At 44.3% G+C, this 25,179-nt stretch overlaps 1 protein-coding gene across 1 annotated transcript; it reads right to left on the bottom strand.

Moving 5' to 3' along the window:
* Positions 1–950: 950 nt before the first annotated feature.
* On the bottom strand, positions 951–7,200 carry LOC125507666 (putative glycerol-3-phosphate acyltransferase 3). Its single transcript, XM_048672169.2, has 2 exons — positions 6,442–7,200; positions 951–2,022 (listed from the first exon to the last, which is right to left on the bottom strand). Exons 1-2 carry the CDS (start codon positions 7,189–7,191, stop codon positions 1,117–1,119), a joined length of 1,656 nt encoding a protein of 551 aa, XP_048528126.2. The 5' UTR covers positions 7,192–7,200; the 3' UTR covers positions 951–1,116.
* Positions 7,201–25,179: the final 17,979 nt, after the last annotated feature.

The following is a 25,179-nucleotide window of genomic DNA, read 5'->3' on the forward strand; positions in this document are numbered from 1 at the left end:
GGTGTCGAATATCATCATTGAAAATCATGTTAAGAATGGTTTCAAAGTCTTTGTCGTCTTCTTCCTCTTTGGATGACGACAAGTCCTCGAAGACCATCTCTCTCAACCTCTTCATCTTCAATTCAAACGGCTCAGTTGAATTCGATTGTAAAAAACAAAACGAAATGAAAAAAACTCTCCTAGGCAAACCGTCGAACACTTGCAAGGCAGTGGTGGTGCACCGGCCTGCCAGCGACGTTTAGGCCAAACCAGCGGGTGGCGACGCATGTGAATGATCTGCAACGGTGCACAAGAAAGGTTAGATGCGGCGGCCACAAAAGAGGAAGAAGATTTGAGAGCAATTCAACGAATCGATTACGGCGACGGTGTTTCACCTTGATTCCGGCGACGGCGATGAGCGGCGAACGGGCTCGAAGACGAGCAGATGGGCGGCGAGGGCCAAGGGAGGCGACAAGGTAGTGGCGGGGCCGGCGGACGGTCGTCGGGAGGTCCACTGACGAGGAGGCGGTGGGGGAGGGGAGGCACGAGAGAGGCAGAACTTTTACTCCGTGCCGTGGCAGCCGAGTATATTTAGACGCCAGATAGGAAGGAGAATAAATATAATATGAATACTTTATAAATTATAGATACATTGGAGATGTATCACAGATTTACTTTTCAACAATGACATTCTTTTTGTTTGGACCATGACAATTTTATTATTTGCACCATGGCAGATTTCTTTTTGAACCATGTCATTCTTTGGACCATGGCAATGGTGTATTTTCGACATGGAAATTTATTGCCGTAACCATGGCAATCCTTTTTCTTTAGACCATTCAAATCTACTCCCTCCATCTCAAAATAAGTGTCTCAACCTTACTACAATTTTCTGCTAAAGTTAATATAAAATTGAGACACTTATTTTGGGACGGAGGGAATATTACTTTAACCATGGTCAAGGCCGACCATTCAAATCTAGTATTACTTTAACCATGGCAAACTTTTTTGTTTAGACCATTTGAAAACAGATACAACGAGCTCCATTTTGCAGCTATGAGGTGAGGAGGTGTCGTCTATGACCCATCCTGAACTTGAACTGATATGATCGACTCATCATCGATCGGTTGTTCTTAGCTAGCTCCTCACTGCAGGAGCAATGGAGCACTTGCCGTCGTTGCCCGCAAGCATGAGGTATTTGTCCTTCCTGTTGAACATGGTGCAGCCGTATCCGAGCGCATCCCCCATCTTCCTCTGCACGAGGTTGGCCATGTCGGTGCTCGGCACCTTCCTCTCCCTGACCGCCGACGTGCTCACCCGCTCCAGAAACTGCACCGTGTAGCACATCCTCGGATTCACCATGTAGTAGAGCGAGTCCAGGAATTTGAGTCCCCCCGCAGTGGTCGCGTAGAACATGCCCGTCTCGGTGGCGAGGCCCACGGGTACCACGTCGTCGCTCAGCTCCGCGAATAGCGGACTGAACCGGAGCAGGTACGGCTCCCGGCAGGTGGTGCCCTCGGGGGAGACGACGAGGAGATCGCCGCTGTCCAGGAGGCGGCCCATGATGCCCGCGTCAACGTCGCGGTCTCGTGCCAGCCGCACGGTGCGGCCGATCGGCGAGAGGAGATCCGAGAAGCGGCTGAGGTTATACGACACGGCCCGCACCGGTCGGTCCAGCGCCACCGATATGTACACCGGGTCGATGAGCGTGCGGTGGTTGCACACATACAGCTGCCCGCGCGGACGTCCTCGCTCACCGTCGGCGCCCAGCTGTGTCGGCCGCTCGCCGGCCTTTAGGCGCCATGACATGCCGGTGGATGCCAGGATCGGTGTGGAATATCGATATGGCACGGTGAGTGCGACGGTGAGGCGGGCGGCTCCAAGGGCAACACCAAATGGCAACCACATGAACATGGCGAGTGTGCTGCCGGCCGTCGGCCGGAATGCGAGGCGGCCGTCGTGGAACACCATGGCCTTGGGGTACATGCTCCTCGGCAGCGCCTGCCATGTGGCTCTGTCGTCTCGTGTCACGAGGTAGACATTCTACACGTACCGACAGAGAAAAGTAGATGTGTTACAAAAAAGTTTGACATACATAGAAAATTCCTATTTCCGAGAAAAAAAAGAGTACGGCCATAAAACAAAGGACTGTGCTAACTTTCTATCATACTGAATGTAAGCAACATATCTGAACGCATGCATGCACACATGCAGATACTACTAGCTTCGGTGTTGTCTCCTTTGCTATGTGCAGTGTCCAGTTTACTTAATTAGAAGCTCATAATTACATTCATGCAGAAAAAATAAAAGTGATGATGTCAGCAGATTCTTTTCAAAACTGAAATTTGAAAATGTTTTGTAACTCAAACCGTCTGTCGGATTGAAAAACTGTTTTCACATAAAATATTCGTCGTGATGAGACCTGCGAAACTAGATCCCATTAGACATGTTTCAATGACCTTTTTTTAGTTGAAAGTTACTAGGCATGTACTACGTATCACATCTGCGTCACTTAAGTTATCAAGTTGTTTTCATAAAAATTACCGGACATTAAAAATGGCCTCTCATCCTTTTCCCCACGTGCACATGCATGCATGCACTAGATGATAAAATGCTGGTGTCATCTTAAATTCTCCCTATTTTAAAATATCAAAATGTTTTGTAGTTCAAATTGTCGCTCTGATCGACAAGTTGTTTTCACATAAAAGATTCGTCGCAACGAGATCTTTAAAATTAGATCCCATGTTGGTATATTTCAATGACTTTTTTCTCAGGTAAAAAGTTACCACGCATATGCTACGCAAGTTATCATGCCAATTGAGCATAATTTATCATGTTGTTTACACAGAAATTATCGAGGCATAAAAAATAGTTCCTTCGACCTTCTCCCCATATGCACATTCACGCATGCCCTAAAGGACGAAAAGTGCTAATCACAAGAAAGATTCCATCCGAAATTCAAAAAAAGTGAAAATGTTTTGTAACTCAAACCGTCATTCTGATAAAAAATCATTTTAACATAAAAAGATTTATTGCGATGAGACATCCAAAACTAGATCTCATGTTGGTATGTTTCGACAACGCCTGGGCTAACTAAGTTATCAACTCTGTTGTGTGTATGTTACCATGATATTCAACACAAGTCACTGAAGTGTGTTTTTCAACAAGTCCGCCCTCCCGGTCAAAAGTTATCACACCTGAACTAAGTAAGCTATCAACGCAGTTGTGCATATATTACCATGTTATTTACACATGAGTTATCGGGATCAAAATTATCACTGCGTTTGTACGCAAGTTATCATCGGGTCTGCGGTTGCGTAATTTACTATGTAATTCACTCAAAAATGATCGGGGACATATTTCTTCAACTTTATTTTCCTGTGTCAAAAGTTATCAACATGTTGCACATAAGTTATCAGGACTATGATGCATAAATTATCATACTATTCCCATATAAGTTATCGGAGGTGTATAACTACAACCCCCGCCCCCACTAAAGTTACCACGGTGTTTGGATGTAATTTTTCAGGTGTTGATGCGTAAATTACCATGCTCACACAGAACATGTCAAGCTTGTGCTCATGTTGATATGTTTGTTCGATGTGAATTTGCACCACATGAGAGAAGTTAAATGCTTTCAATAGTAATAAAAAATGTCATGGATCCATGATTTTTTTTAGTATGTGACCAATCTAAATTAACTATTGGGAGTTTTCTTCTTTTGAGTGTTAATGCAGGTTACGTGGATGCAAGTTTGATCAAGGGAGGTGTGCACCTTTTTTTTTTTCTAATTTTGTACGTGCACACATTTTTTTTTACGTTGCACACATTATTTCATGGGTGGTCATCTTTGTATGGGTGAATTGCTAAGTATTTACGTGCTAGCCGGTGCATGCATGCATGTTGAGTTTGCCCACGTACCAACTAGCATATACCTATGATTACATGCATAGTATGAGCCACACCACTCTACGTATTTGATCATGTAGCTAGCTAACCTTGCAGTTGTAGAGGTCCGGAGCAGTTCCCATTGACGTCTCGTCGACTCGTACATATACTTGAACGTCCGCGCATCAGTTCTGAATACCCATTTTCTTGGTTAGAGATGACTCTGGAGCAACGGAGCTCGCCACCGACGCTGCCCAATCGCCAGCCCCAGTGCTCTACCATGGTGCTCTATATGTCCCCGGCGAACAGGTCACAAGGCACAAGTCCTGGCGAACAAGTCACGATGCACAGGTCACAGCGAACGGGTCTCTCCGGTGCACAGGTTCGTGGTGTTCCGATCGCGATGCACATGTCTGGTGTCTTGCTTTCCGGAGGAGATGCCATGGCGGAACCGGAGCCCGCGGCGACGTAGCCCAAGACATTGCCCTCCTTCGAGAGGTGCACCCATTATGGTGTACAGATCCTTTACCGAGCCGGAGTTTGCAGCGACGCAGTACAAGACCGGTCCCTCCTTCGAGAGGCGCACCCACCATGGCGGACAGGTCCTTGGCGTATAGGTCCATGGCATCGCCGGCGTACAGATGACCCTTTGGCGTAGTACCAGCCCAAGGCGATGCGGCCTTTGCGACACCACTTTCCACGGCCCTGTGAGGCGGTGCCTTTGCCTTGGCAGACCGCCAAATACTTGGTGTCTAGCCAAGATGAGGCGCCTACCACCCCGGTCATGCCAATATGAGCGTGTATCACTTTATTTTACACTGATGCCGGTCTCCCCAAACCGTTACTCCCGCAAGGCGTAGCCCCTTGAACACCCCGATGAAGCAACAGGTCATCAAGAAGTCTGAGCCGACCGCGACCCATGCTACCCCAACACCAACTACTCCAACGCCGCCAAGACCGACGAGGCACGACGGCCAGGGCAGGCGCGGCCACCGCTAAGGCCACGCCACTTGCGGCGCGTGTACCGACGAGGACACGGGCTCTGCCGCTGCCCACACACACATCACCATCATCATGCATGGAGGACGAGAAGCGAAGACAACGAAGACGACCACACAGCTTAATCGGAGGTCTCTCGCGAAGCAACCCGCGGGAGTAATTAACCGGGAGCCTTCCGAGGCCCCGGGAACCAGGAGACCGCAATCGCCACAGTCAGGCAGGCCGCGCTAGTAGGCCACGGAGCGCATATGTAAAGGGATCTTGTAATTTTGTTTCTCCAGTGAGAGATTAATAAAGTGCATGTTTTCCTCTGTTTATTTGTGTATTTAGTACACTGGCACACCCGTAATTTTTTATTTCCTCTAGCGCGTAGAGAGATAATAACACGATAACCATCGTTGTTTGTTATTATTTTTCGTGTCAAACAATGTTCTGATGACTTTTTTTCAGGTAAAAATTACCACACTTGTGCTATGCAAGTTATCATGTCTGTAGTACATTAAGTTATCATGATGTTTACCGAGAAAATTACCGGGACATTAAAAATGGTTACTCCAACTGTCACAACGAGACTTTCAATCTAGAAAAAAAATTCAATGTCTTCTAAATAGAAAAAGGGAAAGAAAATGTTCAAACAAGGGAAAGAAAATTTGGTTGAACAAAAAAACATTTTTCTCACGTCACATTCAATGTGGTAAAAAAATACCTAGCTAAGCATATAAGAAAGATCTGGATACTATTAATAACAACTAATTTTGGGTGAGTTGGCTAGCTTGATGCACCACATTCTCTTATTCCAAGAGGTCGTGGCTTCGATCCTCCTTACCGCGCCATTCTTTTTCTCCCCACTTGGTAAAAAGGTGCGGTCCAAATCACCTGGTAAAAGGCGAGTGCGTGGATCGCGGGATGACAGTTCGGACGGCCATGAGATTCTGCGGATCTGTTGCAGAATTCCTGCCGACTGAAAAATTGCTTTCTCATAAAACAAAATGAAAAGTTCTTCGTTCATTTCAATCTATGTAGTCTATTTTTTGCAGGGCCAGTCGATCCATATACAGTCCATATTAGAATATCGAAAACACCTTATAATAATGACTAGAGCGAGTATATTGATTTTTTTGTTGCTAAAATTAACTTTTGTAATGTGTGTGCGCCAAAGGGAGTATCAAGCTCTGCGTGCACGTGCATTATTATGGCCGTTGCCTTAAAAATTGACCTTAATTAAATTTTCCAGACAGTGCATTAAAATCTGATGGCTAGGTTCTTTCTCGTGCCTTTTTTCTTGCCCTCTTCTTGTTTGTTCTCCCTTCTTCATCCTCTAGCTTCTCACCCCAACTCGTCTCCATGCATCTCCTACGGCAGGACGGGGTCTTTCCCTTTTTGAGAAAAAGTACATCTCCTATGGCTGCTTATTGCATTAGATTTGAACCGTGGAATCCGCTCCGACGGACGGTCTATATCGTCCGGATGCACTATAAAAGGACTCTTCGCCTCAGGCTGCATTCTCCAAAAATTGACTTACGCGAGTAGCAAATAAAACAAGAAGCTAGCTAGCTGTGGAGTTATGTCACGTACCTTGCAACAGCGCGCGAGGGGATGCTGGAGAAACTCGAGCGACCCAGAGAATCCCACGGCATCATTACCCTCCAGCATGATCTTCTCCACCTCCTCCAACATCACCTTGTCTTGCTCCTCCATTAGACCTGTGTAGAACCCCCAGAGCACCTTCATCTCCTTCCCGACGACCGCCTCCGCGCCGAGGTACTCCCTCAGGAACCCCTCTACCATCAGCCTCGGCAACTTTCTCGCCACGCACACCCTCCGCCCGCCGGCGGCACCACTCACCCTCATCGTCTCAAAGCCTTCGGCGGCCACGTCGTCCATGAGCCACTTGGGCAGCACGGCGCGGCCAGCGAGGAACGGGACCGCGCGCAACCCGCAGAAGGCCGCCATGGCCATCATCCTCACGGCGGCGTCGCTGTCGCCGCCCATGCAGAACATGATTGGGTAGAGAAGGAGAAGTACGAGTCCTCGTAGGTACCCTCCGGCCTCCAGCGCCACGAGCATGAAGTGGGGGAAGGGGGAGGCCGACGACGGGAGGAGGAGCCCGGCGTCCACGTCGAGGACGAGGGTCTGCCCGGCGGCGAGCTTATCTGCCATGGAAGGATGGGAGGACCTGCCGTGGTGGTGCAGCGTGGTAGGGTGCGGTGTCGATTCGGATTCGGTCACGGCGGTGGCGGTGGCGGTGTCTCGGCGGGAGATCGGAGGCCGAGTTCCGAGGGCGGCGGAGAAGAGCCTCTGCCAGAGGCTCTGCTTCTTGGGCATGCTGAATAGATAGATGCATGCGCTAGCTAGCTTGTCGTAGCAATACATCAGCTCCACTCGTGCAGCTAGCACATATAGGATGAGGGTGGCAGTAACGACTAACTACTTGTAGCGAGCTATCATCGCGCGACACCGACCCGCACAGGCTTTCAGCTGATGTTGTGCTGATATCATGCATCGGCCACTGGTGAGATCATATATATACCGCACAAACTGTGTCGCGCTGGTGGGATACATGACAAACGTTCTTTCCCAACAACCAAGGAGAATATATAGTTACCCTAAAAAAAAAAGGAGAATATATAGTTACCACAAAGTGCCAGAGACGGAGCTTGAGGATTAGGCCTGTTGGACCAAGAAACAATTACAAGGGCCATCATTACTAGCCCTAGGCTATAGCCCCACTTGCCATAGGCCTATCTCCGCCCCTGCAAACTGTCATCTTAATACCCTTCTGTTATAAGTTGGCATGTGGTTATCTTAGTAACTATTGGCCGATTGCGATAGGTAACTATAACAAAGCTGCCGTCTAATTAAATAGTTTGTAATTAATTGATGTTATGCATATCATTAATTGGCTCCCCGACTACTTAACTACTACCTCTGTATCAAAATATAAGATGTTTTTGCAATTTAATTTAAACTGCAAAAACATCTTATATTTTCATATGGAGAGCCAGTAGAAGATTGTCATGGAAAAAGATGTTTCGATTTATTATGCTTTTTCCAACCCACACACTAAAATTCAAATAATAGTTTCACAATCATTTGATATAAGTCGTTAAACAACACACCCATAACCCTCTCCTCGCCTATTCTCCTATTCCGGTGGTGCGTCTAGCATCATCGATGGACGTGTGGAGGTGTATCTCCGATGAATCTATCATTGGTGAATTTGCTCGGATGTTGTCGCAGTTCATCTACGTTCGTGCGTCTTTGGGCCGGGTTGGATACTTCCGTTCTATGCTACTCTTCAACGGTGACGGTTGTTGCTCTGGTCCGCTGGTCCTAGGAGGCCTTAGCACGACGACTTCACGATTGTCTACCACAACAAGATTTGTTCGGCTCCAGCGAGGGAGGGGCGATGACGGCAGCGCGCCTTCGGATCGCTTCAGTGTTTGTAGTCGTCACTAGGTGGTCTACGGATCTGGATGTAATTTTTATTATTTTCAGTGTTCATTGTACTACCATGATTGAATATGAATATATTGAAATTTTTCGTAAAAAAATAAAAAAAATATATAAAAAACTAGCAAACCCATGTGCAACACTATTTGCATCACTCTTTTCACAAGCTTAATATCTTAAGAAACCGCATCTGGCCCAACGTCTCCAACTTCGAATCAATGAAAGGCAAACCTCTCTCTGTGATAAGACTAGGCGGTGTGAATCTTTGGGACATGGGTCCAGCCGCACCCGACTAAGCATCTAATTTTATTAAACAGAAAGGTATAAAATATTTCCAATACTGTTTAGTGTAACAAACATGGTCCGGTGTTATACTCTTGCGTAATTTTTCATGAAAAAATGACTTTCATGGCCGCATGGGAGAAACAAATTTTGCAACTATAAAGAAACTTGAATAGTAACTTGTATACAGTATTTGCCCACAAAAAAAACTTTTATATAGTATTGATTTTGTTTTTATTATCTGGAATACCACATGAATCATTTCTTGGCGAAACTTCTCACATGAGTATAACACTTGACCATATCTATTATATATTAAAAGTAATATACAGACACACCAGAAAAAAGAGAAATTATCTAGAATTATCACAAAAAATAGAAACATCTGACGGCTTATATAATAGACCAAGATTTTAGAGCCATTAGATATTTTTAAGTCTATTATATATTAAAATTAATATACAGACTTGCCGGAAAAAAGAGAAATAATCTAGAAATTATCACAAAAAATAGAAATGTCAGACCATTTATATAATAGACAAAGATTTTAGAGCCATCAGATATATTTAAGTGGAATAATTACCCACCAATGCCATTACTAATGAAAAAACATTTTGTTCAGCTATAGTACCTTGTACTTAGGCCTTGGCGTTCGGTTTAACCGGGCCGATCGGTTCGGTTTCTCGGGTTTTAAAATATTTCGGTTTCTTAATATGCTGACCGATCGGTGTTTAGTAATAACAATAACCGAGAATTCAGTCCATTGAAAAACCGGTTCGGTCACCGGTTAAGACCGAGTAGGGCCGATCTATAGCCAAGAAAGAGGGAGGGAGGGAGAGAGAGAGAGCCGTTGCGGGGTATGGTCGCTGGCTACAAGGAGCTCCGTTGCTATTCCCTGGTTGCCTGCTGGGGTGGCCCCGTAGGGAGCAAGGTCGGTTAGATCTAGCGGAGATCGCTGGAAAGGAGGGGAGGGAGACGGAGCAGGTTCCTGGCTGCCGGACCATCGCCGTTAGGTACTAGGAGCTGTGGTGGCTAGGGCTATGGCCGAAGGGGTGGAGTGGGGAAATATGACGGGGGAGCGATAGAGGCAGGGTCGTGGGCTCGTGGAGATGAGGTTGTATACGTGCGGCTGTAGAAAGAAGAGTTTGGACTACGGCCTAGTTAGATAATGGGCTGCGATTTTCCACACGTTGGCCCATGTTCGGGTATTTCCGGTCAGTTCGGGTATCTGATGTCTAAACCCGAAATTACCAAAGTTAATTCGGTTTTCCAGAGTTAAGGACCGAACTTATGACCATAATTATCGGTTTTGGTCTATTCGGCTTCGGTCCCGGTTTTTTCGGTTCGGGAGTTCGGTCATCGGATAATATGCCCAACCCTACTTGTACTAGCAAAGTGGCCCGCTCGATGCGCGGGCTAGAATTTAATAGTATCTAATAATGACATCATACTATTTAATTTGTGTATAGTCATTTAGCATTACTAGATCATGATGGCGCGCATTGCTGCGCCCGTCTATTTTGTCACTAAAATAATAATAATTGATGTACATATATGATTTGATTAAAGTTAGTAACAAAACCAAGCTGTATGGTATTAAACGACAAAATAAAACTGAAGATTAGAAAATAAAGCACCAGTAATTGTGCTTATGAGACTGCATCTATAAATCAGTTACCGAAATCATGCATTGTCTCTGCTGACAACACAACAACAAATATACAATCCAACTCAAAGAAAATACAATAAATCTACAAATATATGAGAAATCCCATAAGGTACAGTATTCCTTGGATAGATGCACGTTTAGCATGGTCCATGGTAAACTGCAACATGCCATCGATAGCAAATAGCCAAAAAAAACACTGCTACTTTTCTCAATTATTATGTGTGAGCCTTAGAACCACTGAAACCAAAACATAAATAGGAGAGAAAGCACATTAGGTGTAAATCAACATGGTATGGTATTGGAATCCAAATGGTTTATTATCTCTAGTGAAATCAACTACCTTCCTGTAGAATACAATGATGAAGTTGTCAATATTATTTTACAGACAAATGTAATGCAAATAGAATGTGTACAAACGGTAAAACTCTGGTCTTAGTCCATTGAACATTAAAAATGTGCAAGTCGCGGCAAACATGGTTCACCTTATAATTGTTGTTGTAACAGGTAGTTATGTATGGAAGGCAGTGGCATTTTAAGCTAAGGAAAATAATGTGGACAATTGTAGAATTGTATAGATAATTTAATCAAACATATATGTAAGAAGCATGATCCAAATAGTACAATGTATTGGTCATCTTTTTGGCTTACGTTTTATTCGTTTTTCAATATCTTTTTTTAATTGGGTTGTAAGTTGGCGTATGATTTCTTCTAATACATGTTAAGTAAAAGTCTGCAAACAGGGTATTGGTACAGATCTACAATAGCATCGAATATAAGGTTTTGACATCAATTGTTATGATTTTAGTAAACTAAAATATTAGAAAGAAGGGTGAACCCATGAATATACTAAACGTGCATGGTGGGAAATAAAGAAAAGAATCACCAAAGACGATGGAAAACTGCACGTATGAGTAGACCCCTCTGACATGCAACATCGCCAGTCAATGAGTGATGTCAATGACAACCCAAATACTACCTCTGTAAACTAATATAAGATGTTTTAAATCACTAAAATAGTAGCGACCGATGCCGTCACTCCAATCTCAAAATGCTATGCATGCCATTCAAATGTGAAGTTAACTAATTAGATGTCAAACCTAAAATTATGGCACCTGGATAGAACAAGACGGTCATATGTAGGAAATTTCATGGCAAAGCAAATAATTGAGTGTTTGCTGCAAAATATTCACCAAATTATGCACTAAACAGAACCTCAAATGCCCTATACAAGAGGAAAATTACGCACTTTTGTTTTCTTTAAAATTGTCCATGGGTGTATTTTGCCAATAATTTGAAAAAAACTTGCAGTGCCTAATTTTATCAAATTCATCCTCAAATATTGGAGTGAGAAGACATGTTACCGTGTTCGTCCCCTGAGTGCAAAAAAGTCTCTTACTCTCAATCTTTTTACTTTCAATCAACTAAATTTCAGCTTCAAGACTACATAATATTTTATATCTGCAAAAGTTAAGCAGATAGAAAAGCTGAGCTGACCTCCAACCATGCAGCAAACTCCTAATGTAGTCGTTCACGTCTGGTACCAAGCAGCAGTAGTGCAGGACATCTCCTTTTACAACACTTCCTCCTTGGATAATTATAGTTGTGACTACAACTTCACAGAAGTATTTTTTTTTTGCCTGAAACCAAGCCCAACCAAGATAGTTCAGAACTCTATACTAAATATCAAATAATATAATTACATGATCCCAAGTGATGGACGTACCACTCCATTCTATTTTCATCTAAAAAGTCATGACATAATATAACTACACTCCAGAATCCGCGAACATGAGAATTTAATGGAGAGGCAACACACCACAAGGACATACCAAAAGGCAGACTCCTGACAATGAAATTCAATGCATCTGCCATAAAAAATACCAACTGTCAAGTTCATTAGTAGACCAATTGTTTTCGCTCCATTCTCTAGTTCATGGAAAATATCAAAATATCACGTCCACAATCGAAATCAAGAACGGACAGACGACCTAGCAATGTCGTGCAATAGAGCAGTCAGTTCCATCTAGAGCAATCACACTGCAGTAGAGCGGTCAGTTCCACCTAGAGCAATCAGACCATAAAATATGAAATTGCGTCGCAAGATAATTAACTTGAGGCATAATAGTGCACGAGCACTAACCTGTTTGTTAGCCATTGGAGCTTCACAAAATCTACTGGAAGGTAGAAAACAACCCAGAAGAAGCAGCAGACCAAGTAATATGGAGCTCAAATTTGTCCCCCTGGAACACAGGGATTCGTTTCAAATTATGTTAGCATAAAGCACAATTGCTGGAAAAACATAATTACATGTTTGAGTACATCTGCTTAATATGATCCATTTGAAGATAGAAAATTGAGGATATAGAAGGCACTACATGTCAGTCTTGCTCCTGTGACTAAACGTGACATAGAATGCATAAGAGGAAACGGATGCTTGTGCTATGAAAGATACAAAAGTAACACTAAATAGGAAAAATAATTAAACATAAAAGGGCAAGTAATACTTTACTATTCTGATGAATACTGAGAATTAATTTATAAGTGTGATTATCGTGGTTTCTGGAGAGGTAGTGGAGCGTTATGGCAAAGGGCCTAAAGGGCAGGAGCACGTTGATCTTAGCCCTGAAGATGATGAACGTGACTGCTTTTACTCGTGAGCACCATCCACCGCTTGATCTTGGGCAATAGTGACTCACCGACCCCGTGAGTGAGTCGACATGCACGAACCGGAGTGCCCATGTTTTCCTGGCCGAAGGAGCGGTGGCAGCCACCATCTCTTCCTCCACTTCCTCGAGCCCTCGCTCAGACTTCTCCTCCACCTCCACCATCTGCACAAATCCAGACCAATCTAAGTCAAGACGCGGCACTTATTTGTGCAATCCGTGATGAAACATCATTCCCATCTCTAGCGCGAGATGAACAAATCATGGACTAAGACCTTGTTGGCGACATGGTGACAAAGAACAACATGAATAAACAATCCTTGTAGAATTTGGTGGCCATGGGAGGAGGAAGAGGAGCCACGGGAGGGTAAGAGAGGATGCCGTGGGAGAGGGGAAGAGATGTGTTTCTTCTCAGTAAGGTTTAGAGGCAGGGAAAGGGGAGATGGAGGTGGCAGTATCACTCCCCAGCATCAGATGATGGTGCCGAGGGCGGCGAGACGACGTCGTTGGGAGGGTTGCAGGGAGTCAAGGTTGAAGAAGATGTAGTCAAGGGTCGCAGGAAAATCGAAGATTTGCAGTGGAGTTAGATAGGTACCGAAAAGAATCTAGCACGGGAAGACGACGGCGAGAGGAGCTGTGAGACGGAGAACATGGTGGCGGCGGCGTCTGTTGGGGATCGTAGAAGAAATTTAAAATTTTCTACGCATCACCAATATCAATCTATGAAGTAATCTAGCAACGAGGGGAAGGAGAGTGCATCTACATACCCTTGTAGATCGCTAAGCGGAAGCGTTCAAGTGAACGGGGTTGATGGAGTCGTACTCGTCGTGATCCAAATCACCGATGATCCTAGCGCCGAATGGACGGCACCTCCGCGTTCAACACACGTACGGAACGGAGACGTCTCCCACGCCTTGATCCAGCAATTAAGGAGGAGGGAGAGGTTGAGGAAGAGAGTCCAACAGCAGCACGACGGCGTGGTGGTGATGGAGTGGCAGTTCTCCGGCAGGGCTTCGCCAAGCTCACGCGGAGGAGGAGAGGTATTGGAGGGGAGGGGCTGCACCAGGTTCAAGGGTGTGGCCGCCCTCCCACCCCTCCACTATTTATAGTGTTGGGTTTCGTAGTAATTTCAAAAAATTTCCTACGCTCACGCAAGATCATGTGATGTATAGCAACGAGAGGGGAGAGTGTAGTCTACGTACCCACGCAGACCGACTGCGGAAGCGTTGACGCAACGTAGAGGAAGTAGTCGTATGTCTTCACGATCCAACCGATCGAGCACCGAAACTACGGCACCTCCGAGTTCGAGCACACGTTCAGATCGATGACGAACCCCGGACTCCGATCCAGCAAAGTGTCGGGGAAGAGTTCCGTCAGCACGACGGCGTGGTGAAGATCTTGATGCACTACAGCAGTAGGGCTACGCCTAAACTCCGCTACAGTATTATCGAGGAATATGGTGGCTGGGGGCACCGCACACGGCTAAGGAATAGATCACGTGGATCAACTTGTGTGTTCTAGGGTGCCTCTACCTCAGTATATAAAGGACCAAAGGGGGGAGGCTGGCCGGCCACAAGGGGTGCGCCAGGAGAGTCCTACTCCCTCTGGGAGTAGGATTCCCCCCCCCCCCAATCCTAGTTGGAATAGGATTCGCGGAGGGGGAAAAGAGAAGGAGGGGGCCGGCCACCTCTCCTAGTCCTAATAGGACTAGGGGAAGGGGAAGGCGCGCAGCCCATGTAGGGCTGCCTCTTCTCTTTTCCACTAAGGCCCATCATGGCCCATTTAGCTCCCGGGGGGTTCCGGTAACCTTCCCGGTACTCCGGTAAAATCCCGATTTCACCCGGAACACTTCCGATATCCAAACATAGGCTTCCAATATATCAATCTTTATGTCTCGACCATTTTGAGACTCCTCGTCATGTCCGTGATCACATCCGGGACTCCGAACAACCTTCGGTACATCAAAATGCATAAACTCATAATATATCTGTCATCGTAACCTTAAGCGTGCGGACCCTACGGGTTCGAGAACAATGTAGACATGACCGAGACACGTCTCCGGTCAATAACCAATAGCGGGACCTGGATGCCCATATTGGCTCCTACATATTCTACGAAGATCTTTATCGGTCAGACCGCATAACAACATACGTTGTTCCCTTTGTCATCGGTATGTTACTTGTCCGAGATTCGATCGTCGGTATCCAATACCTAGTTCAATCTCGTTACCGGCAAGTCTTTTTACTCGTTCCGTAATACATCATCTCGCAACTAACTCATTAGTTGCAATGCTTGCAAGGCTTATGTGATGTGCATTACCGAGAGGGCCCAGAGATACCTCTCCGACAATCGGAGTGACAAATCCTAATCTCGAAATACGCCAACCCAACATCTACCTTTGGAGACACCTGTAATGCTCCTTTATAATCATCCAGTTACGTTGTGACGTTTGGTAGCACCCAAAGTGTTCCTCCGGCAAACGGGAGTTGCATAATCTCATAGTCATAGGAACATGTATAAGTCATGAAGAAAGCAATAGCAACATACTAAATGATCGGGTGCTAAGCTAATGGAATGGGTCATGTCAATCAGATCATTCAACTAATGATGTGACCTCGTTAATCAAATAACAACTCTTTGTCTATGGTTAGGAAACATAACCATCTTTGATTAACGAGCTAGTCAAGTAGAGGCATACTAGTGACACTCTGTTTGTCTATGTATTCACACATGTATTATGTTTCCGGTTAATACAATTCTAGCATGAATAATAAACATTTATCATGATATAAGGAAATAAATAATAACTTTATTATTGCCTCTAGGGCATATTTCCTTCAGTCTCCCACTTGCACTAGAGTCAATAATCTAGATCACATCACCATGTGATTAACATCGATAGTTCACATCATCATGCGATTAACACCCATAGTTCACGTCGCCATGTGACCAACACCCAAAGGGTTTACTAGATTCAGTAATCTAGTTCACATCGCTATGTGATTAACACCCAAAGAGTACTAAGGTGTGATCATGTTTTGCTTGTGAGAGAAGTTTAGTCAATGGGTCTGCCATATTCAGATCCGTATGTATTTTGCAAATATCTATGTCAATAATGCTCTGCACTGAGCTACTCTAGCTAATTGCTCCCACTTTCAATATGTATCCAGATTGAGACTTAAAGTTATCTAGATCAGTGTCAAAACTTGCATCGATGTAACTCTTTACGACGAACCTTTTGTCACCTCCATAATCGAGAAACATATCCTTATTCCACTAAGAATAATTTTGACCGCTGTCCAGTGATCTACTCCTAGATCACTATTGTACTTCCCTTGCCAAAATCAGTGTAGGGTATACAATAGATCTGGTACACAGCATGGCATACTTTATAGAACCTATGGCCAAGGCATAGTGAATGACTTTCATTCTCTTTCTATCTTCTGCCGTGGTCGGGCTTTGAGTCTTACTCAATTTCATACCTTGTAACACAGCCAAGAACTCTTTCTTTGACTGTTCCATTTTTGAACTACTTCAAAATATTGTCAAGGTATGTACTCATTGAAAAAACTTATCAAGCGTCTTGATCTATCTCTATAGATCTTGATGCTCAATATGTAACCAGCTTTACCGAGGTATTTCTTTGAAAAATACCTTTCAAACACTCCTTTATGCTTTGCAGAATAATTCTACATTATTTCCGATCAACAATATGTCATTCACATATACTTATCAGAAATGTTGTAGTGCTCCCACTCACTTTCTTGTAAATACAGGCTTCATCGCAGGTCTGTATAAAACTATATGCTTTGATCAACTTATCAAAGCGTATATTCCAACTCCGAGATGCTTGCACCAGTCCATAGATGGATCGCTGGAGCTTGCATATTTTGTTAGCACCTTTAGGATTGACAAAACCTTCTGGTTGTATCATATACAACTCTTCTTTAGTAAATCCATTAAGGAATGCAGTTTTGTTTATCCATTTGCCAGATTTCATAAAATGCGGCAATTGCTAACATGATTCGGACAGACTTAAGCATAGATACGAGTGAGAAAATCTCATCGTAGTCAACACCTTGAACTTGTCGAAAACCTTTTTGCGACAATTCTAGCTTTGTAGATAGTAACACTACTATCAGTGTCCGTCTTTCTCTTGAAGATCCATTTATTTTCTATGGCTTGCCGATCATCGGGCAAATCCATCAAAGTCCATACTTTGTTCTCATACATGGATCATATCTCAGATTTCATGGCCTCAAACCATTTCGCGGAATCTGGGCTCATCATCGCTTCCTCATAGTTCGCAAGTTCGTCATGGTCAAGTAACATGACCTCCAGAATAGGATTACCGTACCACTCTGGTGCGGATCTCACTCTGGTTTACCTACGAGATTCGATAGTAACTTGATCTGAAGTTACATGATCATCATCATTAGCTTCCTCACTAATTGGTGTAGTAGTCACAGGAACAGATTTCTGTGATGAACTACTTTCCAATAAGGGAGCAGGTACAGTTACCTCATCAAGTTCTCTACTTTCCTCCCACTCACTTCTTTCGAGAGAAACTCCTTCTCTAGAAAAACTCCGAATTTAGCAACAGAAGTCTTGCCTTCGGATCTGTGATAGAAGGTGTATCCAATAGTTTCCTTTGGATATCCTATGAAGATTTACTTCTCCGATTTGGGTTCGAGCTTATCATATTGAAACTTTTTCACATAAGCATCGCAGTCCCAAACTTTAAGAAACGACAGCTTAGGTTTCTTGCCAAACCATAGTTCATATGGTGTCGTCTCAACGGATTTAGATGGTGCCCTATTTAACGTGAATGCAGCTGTCTCTAATGCATAACCCCAAAACGATAGTGGTAGATTGGTAAGAGACATCATAGATTGCACCATATCTAGTAAAGTACGATTACGACGTTCGGACACACCATTACGCTGTGGTGTTCCGGGTGGCGTGAGATGCGAAACTATTCCACAATTTTTCAAATGTACACCAAACTCGTAACTCAAATATTCTCCTCCACGATCAGATCGTAGAAATTTTATTTTCTTGTTACGATGATTTTCAACTTCACTTTGAAACTCCTTGAACTTTTCAAATGTTTCAGACTTATGTTTCATTAAGTATATATACCCATATCTGCTTAAATCATCTGTGAAGGTGAGAAAATAACGATATCTGCCACGAGCCTCAATATTCATCGGACCACATACATCTGTATGTATGATTTCCAACAAATCTGTTGCTCTCTTCATAGTACCGGAGAACGGTGTTTTAGTCATCTTGCCCAAGAGGCACGGTTCGCAAGTACCAAGTGATTCATAATCAAGTGGTTCCAAAAGTCCATCAGTATGGAGTTTCTTCATGTGCTTTACACCGATATGACCTAAACGGCAGTGCCACAAATAAGTTGCACTCTCATTATTAACTCTGCATCTTTTGGCTTCAACATTATGATTATGTGTATCACTACGATCGAGATCCAACGAACTATTTTCATTGGGTGTGTAACCATATAAGGTTTTATTCATGTAAACAAAACAACAATTTATTCTCTTACTTAAATGAATAACCGTATTACAATAAACATGATCAAATCATATTCATGCTTAACGCAAACACCAAATAACACTTATTCAGGTTCAACACTAATCCCGAAAGTATAGGGAGTGTGCGATGATGATCATATCAATCTTGGAACCACTTCCAACACACATCGTCACTTTACCCTTAACTAGTCTCTGTTTATTCTGCAACTCCCGTTTCGAGTTACTACTCTTAGCAACTGAACTAGCATCAAATACTGAGGGGTTGCTATAAACATTAGTAAAGTATACATCAATAACATGTATATCAAATATACTTATGTTCACTTTGCCATCCTTCTTATCCGCCAATCACTTGGGGTAGTTCCGCTTCCAGTGACCAGTCCCTTTGCAGTAGAAGCACTTAGTCTCAGGCTTAGGATCAGACTTGGGCTTCTTCACTTGAGCAGCAACTTGCTTGCCGTTCTTCTTGAAGTTCCCCTTCTTCCCTTTGCCCTTTTTCTTGCAACTAGTAGTCTTGTCAACCATCAACATTTGATGTTTTTCTTGATTTCTACCTTCGTTGATTTCAGCATCACGAAGAGCTTGGGAATCGTTTCCGTTATCCCTTGCATATCATAGTTCATCACGAAGTTTCTACTAACTTGGTGATGGTGACTAGAGAATTCTGTCAATCACTATCTTATCTGGAAGATTAAATCCCACTTGATTCAAGCGATTGTAGTACTCAGACAATCTGAGCACATGCTCACTAGTTGAGCGATTCTCCTCCATCTTCTAGCTATAGAACTTGTTGGAGACTTCATATCTCTCAACTCGGGTATTTGCTTGAAATATTAACTTCAACTCCTGGAACATCTCATATGCTCCATGACGTTCAAAACGTCTTTGAAGTCCCAATTCTAAGCCATTAAGCATGGTGCACTAAACTATCAAGTAGTCATCATATTGAGCTAGCCAAACGTTCATAACGTCTGCATCTGCTCCTGCAATAGGTCCGTCACCTAGCGGTGCATCAAGGACATAATTCTTCTGTGCAGCAATGAGGATAAACCTCATATCACGGATCCAATCCGCATCATTGCTACTAACATCTTTCAACACAATTTTCTCTAGGAACATATCAAAATAAATACAGGGAAACAACAACGCGAGCTATTGATCTACAACATAATTTGCAAAATACTATCAGGACTAAGTTCATGATAAATTTAAGTTCAATTAATCTACTTAAAGAACTCCCACTTAGATAGACATCCTTCTAATCCTCTAAGTGATTACGTGATCCAAATTAACTAAACCATAACCGATCATCACGTGAGATGGAGTAGTTTTCAATGGTGAACATCGTTATGTTGATCATATCTACTATATGATTCACGCTCGACCTTTCGGTCTCCGTGTTCCGAGGCCATATCTGTATATGCTTGGCTCGTCAAGTATAACCTGAGTATTCCGCGTGTGCAACTGTTTTGCACCCGTTGTATTTGAACGTAGAACCTATCACACCCGATCATCACGTGGTGTCTCAGCACGAAGAACTTTCGCAACGGTGCATACTCAGGGAGAACACTTCTTGATAATTTAGTGAGAGATCATCTTATAATGCTACCGTCAATCAAAGCAAGATAAGATGCATAAAAGGATAAACATCACATGCAATCAATATAAGTGATATGATATGGCCATCATCATCTTGTGCTTGTGATCTCCATCTCCGAAGCACCGTCGTGATCACCATCGTCACCGGCGTGACACCTTGATCTCCATCGTAGCATCATTGTCGTCTCGCCAATCTTATGCTTCCACGACTATCGCTACTGCTTAGTGATAAAGTAAAGCATTACATCGTGATTGCATTGCATACAATAAAACGACAACCATATGGCTCCTGCCAGTTGCCGATAACTCGGTTACAAAACATGATCATCTCATACAATAAAATTCAGCATCATGCCTTGACCATATCACATCACAACATGCCCTGCAAAAACAAGTTAGACGTCCTCTACTTTGTTGTTGCAAGTTTTACGTGGCTGCTACGGGCTTAAGCAAGAACCAATCTCACCTACGCATCAAAACCACAACGATAGTTTGTCAAATAGACTCCGTTTTAACCTTCGCAAGGACCGGGCGTAGCCACACTTGGTTCAACTAAAGTTGGAGAGACTGTCGCCCGCAAGCCACCTATGTGCAAAGCACGTCGGGGGAACCGGTCTCGCGTAAGCGTACGCGTAATGTTGGTCCGGGTCGTCTCGTCCAACAATTCCGCCGAACCAAAGTATGACATGCTGGTAGGCAGTATGACTTATATCGCCCACAACTCACTTGTGTTCTACTCGTGCATATAACATCAACATAAATAACCTAGGCTCGGATGCCACTGTTGGGTTTCGTAGTAATTTCAAAAAATTTCCTACGCTCACGCAAGATCATGTGATGTATAGCAATGAGAGGGGAGAGTGTAGTCTACGTACCCACGCAGACCGACTGCGGAAGCGTTTACGCAACGTAGAGGAAGTAGTCGTACGTCTTCACGATCCAACCGATCGAGCACCGAAACTACGGCACCTCCGAGTTCGAGCACACGTTCAGCTCGATGACGAACCCTGGACTCCGATCCAGCAAAGTGTCGGGGAAGAGTTCCGTCAGCACGACGGCGTGGTGATGATCTTGATGCACTACAGCAGCAGGGCTACGCCTAAACTCCGCTACAGTATTATCGAGGAATATGGTGGCTGGGGGCACCGCACACGGCTAAGGAATAGATCACGTGGATCAACTTGTGTGTTCTAGGGTGCCTCTACCTCAGTATATAAAGGACCAAAGGGGGGAGGCTGGCCGGCCACAAGGGGTGCGCCAGGAGAGTCCTACTCCCTCTGGGAGTAGGATTCCCCCCCCCCCCCAATCCTAGTTGGAATAGGATTCGCGGAGGGGGAAAAGAGAAGGAGGGGGCCGGCCACCTCTCCTAGTCCTAATAGGACTAGGGGAAGGGGAAGGCGCGCAGCCCATGTAGGGCTGCCTCTTCTCTTTTCCACTAAGGCCCATCATGGCCCATTTAGCTCCCGGGGGGTTTCGGTAACCTTCCCGGTACTCCGGTAAAATCCCGATTTCACCCGGAACACTTCCGATATCCAAACATAGGCTTCCAATATATCAATCTTTATGTCTCGACCATTTTGAGACTCCTCGTCATGTCCGTGATCACATCCGGGACTCCGAACAACCTTCGGTACATCAAAATGCATAAACTCATAATATAACTGTCATCGTAACCTTAAGCATGCGGACCCTACGGGTTCGAGAACAATGTAGACATGACCGAGACACGTCTCCGGTCAATAACCAATAGCGGGACCTGGATGCCCATATTGGCTCCTACATATTCTACGAAGATCTTTATCGGTCAGACCGCATAACAACATACGTTGTTCCCTTTGTCATCGGTATGTTACTTGCCCGAGATTCGATCGTCGGTATCCAATACCTAGTTCAATCTCGTTACCGGCAAGTCTTTTTACTCGTTCCATAATACATCATCTCGCAACTAACTCATTAGTTGCAATGCTTGCAAGGCTTATGTGATGTGCATTACCGAGAGGGCCTAGAGATACCTCTCCGACAATCGGAGTGACAAATCCTAATCTCGAAATACGCCAACCCAACATCTACCTTTGGAGACACCTGTAATGCTCCTTTATAATCATCCAGTTACGTTGTGACGTTTGGTAGCACCCAAAGTGTTCCTCCGGCAAACGGGAGTTGCATAATCTCATAGTCATAGGAACATGTATAAGTCATGAAGAAAGCAATAGCAACATACTAAATGATCGGGTGCTAAGCTAATGGAATGGGTCATGTCAATCAGATCATTCAACTAATGATGTGACCTCGTTAATCAAATAACAACTCTTTGTCTATGGTTAGGAAACATAACCATCTTTGATTAACGAGCTAGTCAAGTAGAGGCATACTAGTGACACTCTGTTTGTCTATGTATTCACACATGTATTATGTTTCCGGTTAATACAATTCTAGCATGAATAATAAACATTTATCATGATATAAGGAAATAAATAATAACTTTATTATTGCCTCTAGGGCATATTTCCTTCATATAGGTGGGGAGAGAGGAGGCCGGCCCCCCTTAGATCCCATCTAGGGTTGGGGCGGCGGCCAAGGGGGGGGGAGGAGTGTGTAACGCCCTCGATGCGGCTATATCTCCCACGTGTCGAAGCACGACTCAAAGGCATAACCGCATGGAAAGCAATGTCGCAAGTGAGGTAACCTTCGCAAACAACCCATGTAATACAATAAGGGAAAAGATACATAGTTGGCTTACAATCGCCACTTCACATAATACATGAATAAAGCATTACAACATCCAAATACAATCAGGGCCCGACTACGGAGCCAAAATAAAAGAAGAACCCCAAATGCGACAAGGTCCCCGATCGACCCCAACTGGGCTCCACTACTGATCAACTAGAACGAAACAACACAAAGGACAAGATCTTCATCGAGCTCCTCCCGAGCTTGGTTGCGTCATCTGCACGGACTCATCGGCACCTGCAAACTGATTTTGGAAGTATCTGTGAGTCACGGGGACTCAGCAATCTCGCACCCTCGCGATCAAGACTATTTAAGCTTATGGATAAGGAAAAAAAAGGTATGAGGTGGAGCTGCAGCAAGCGACTAGCATATATGGTGGCTAACATACGCAAATGAGAGCGAGAAGAGAAGGCAAGGCACGATCGAGAAACTATGATCAAGAAGTGATCCTAGAACAACCTATGTCAAGCATAACTCCAACACCGTGTTCACTTCCCGGACTCCGCCGGAAAGAGACCATCACGGTTACACACGCGGTTGATGCATTTTAATTAAGGTCAACTTCAGGTTTTCTACAACCGGACATTAACAAATTCCCATCTGCCCATAACCGCAGGCACGGCTTTCGAAAGTTCAAATCCCTGCAGGGGTGTCCCAACTTAGCCCATCACAAGCTCTCACGGTCAACGAAGGAATAGACCTTCTAGCGGGAAGACCCGATCAGACTCGGAATCCCGGTTACAAGACATTTTGACAAGGTAAAACTAAACCAGCAACACCGCCCGAATGTGCCGACAAATCCCGATAGGAGTTGCATATATCTCTTTCTCAGGGCACACCGGATTGTCTAAACTTCCGGTAGGCCAGCCCAGAGTTGCCCCTGGTGGCCACCGGCGGCTGACAAGTTGGACCAACACTCAGAGGAGCACTGGCTCGGGGGTTAAAATAATGATGACCCTTGGGCGCGCGACCCCCAAGGGAAAAGAAAAGGCTGGGTGGCGAATGGTAAAACCAATGTTGGGCATTGCTGGAAGAGTTTTACTCAAGGCGAACTGTCAAGGGGTTCCCATTATTACCCAACCGCGTAAGGAACGCAAAACCCGGGAACATAACACCGATATGACGAAAACTAGGGCGGCAAGAGTGGAACAAAACACCAGGCATAAGGCCGAGCCTTCCACCCTTTACCAAGTATATAGATGCATTAATTAAATAAGAGATATTGTGATATCCCAACAAGTAAACATGTTCCAATAAGGAACAACATCTCCATGTTCCAACAAGGAACAAACTTCAATCTTCACCTGCAACTAACAACGCTATAAGAGGGGCTGAGCAAAGCGGTAACATAGCTAAACAACGGTTTGCTAGGACAAGGTGGGTTAGAGGCTTGGCTCAACAATATAGGAGGCATGATAAGCAAGTGGTAGGTATCGCGGCATAGGCATAGCAAAAGAGCGAGCAACTAGCAAGCAAAGATAGAAGTGATTTCGAGGGTATGGTCATCTTGCCTGAAATCCCGCAAGGAAGAAGAACGAGTCCATGAAGAAGATAATCGTACGTAGTCGGACGGTTCCTCACAAACGCGATGTTATCGGAACCAACCCGAAGAAGCAACACCGGAAAGAAGCAAACAACATGGTAAACAACCATCACATAAACATGTCATGATGCACAACCAAGAATGATGCATGTCCGGTTTAAATATGCATGGCATGGCAAAAAGCACAAACAACTCTACAAGTTAAGTGGAGCTCAATATGCAACAAGTTGCATATTGACGACACACCACATCAAATATTTAGTTCTCTCTCGGTTAGATACTCAACAATTTAAATGTTGGTTAACATGGCAAGAGGTGAAGCATAAGTAAACTAAACATTTAGGCAAGTTTAAATGAGGCCGGAAATATCAAACAACAAATCCGGTAAATCCCCATATGCAATTATCAATTTGGTGCAACAACAATTTTTAAACATTTAAATGGTATTATCATGATGCGAATGACATGTGCAAGTTTATGCAATTTTTTTATTAAAAGTTGACAAAAGCATTATGAAGCATTTGTCACCATGGTGGAAAGGAAAGGGGTGCCACGGCAACATATCGGTTCCGGTAACTCGATTGAGATCCCGGTGCAAACGAAAGTGCGGAGGGAGCGTGACATGCGATAGAAGGTGGGGTGCTTTCGAATACCGAGTTCCCACATGTCGGTGGCAAGGCAAAAGAGGGGCGACGTTATCGAACAAGGGTGCATCTCATACAACATGCATTCATTCACGGGCATCGTTCCGGCGGTTATACCTTCGAAGTGAGCAAATGAGACGGTTCGGGTTCGATGGGACGTAGTGGAAGTAGA

Source organism: Triticum urartu, chromosome 5A, assembly GCF_056163025.1.
Source record: "Triticum urartu cultivar PI428250 chromosome 5A, HENAU_Tu73, whole genome shotgun sequence".
In the NCBI taxonomy this organism is placed as follows: domain Eukaryota; kingdom Viridiplantae; phylum Streptophyta; class Magnoliopsida; order Poales; family Poaceae; genus Triticum; species Triticum urartu.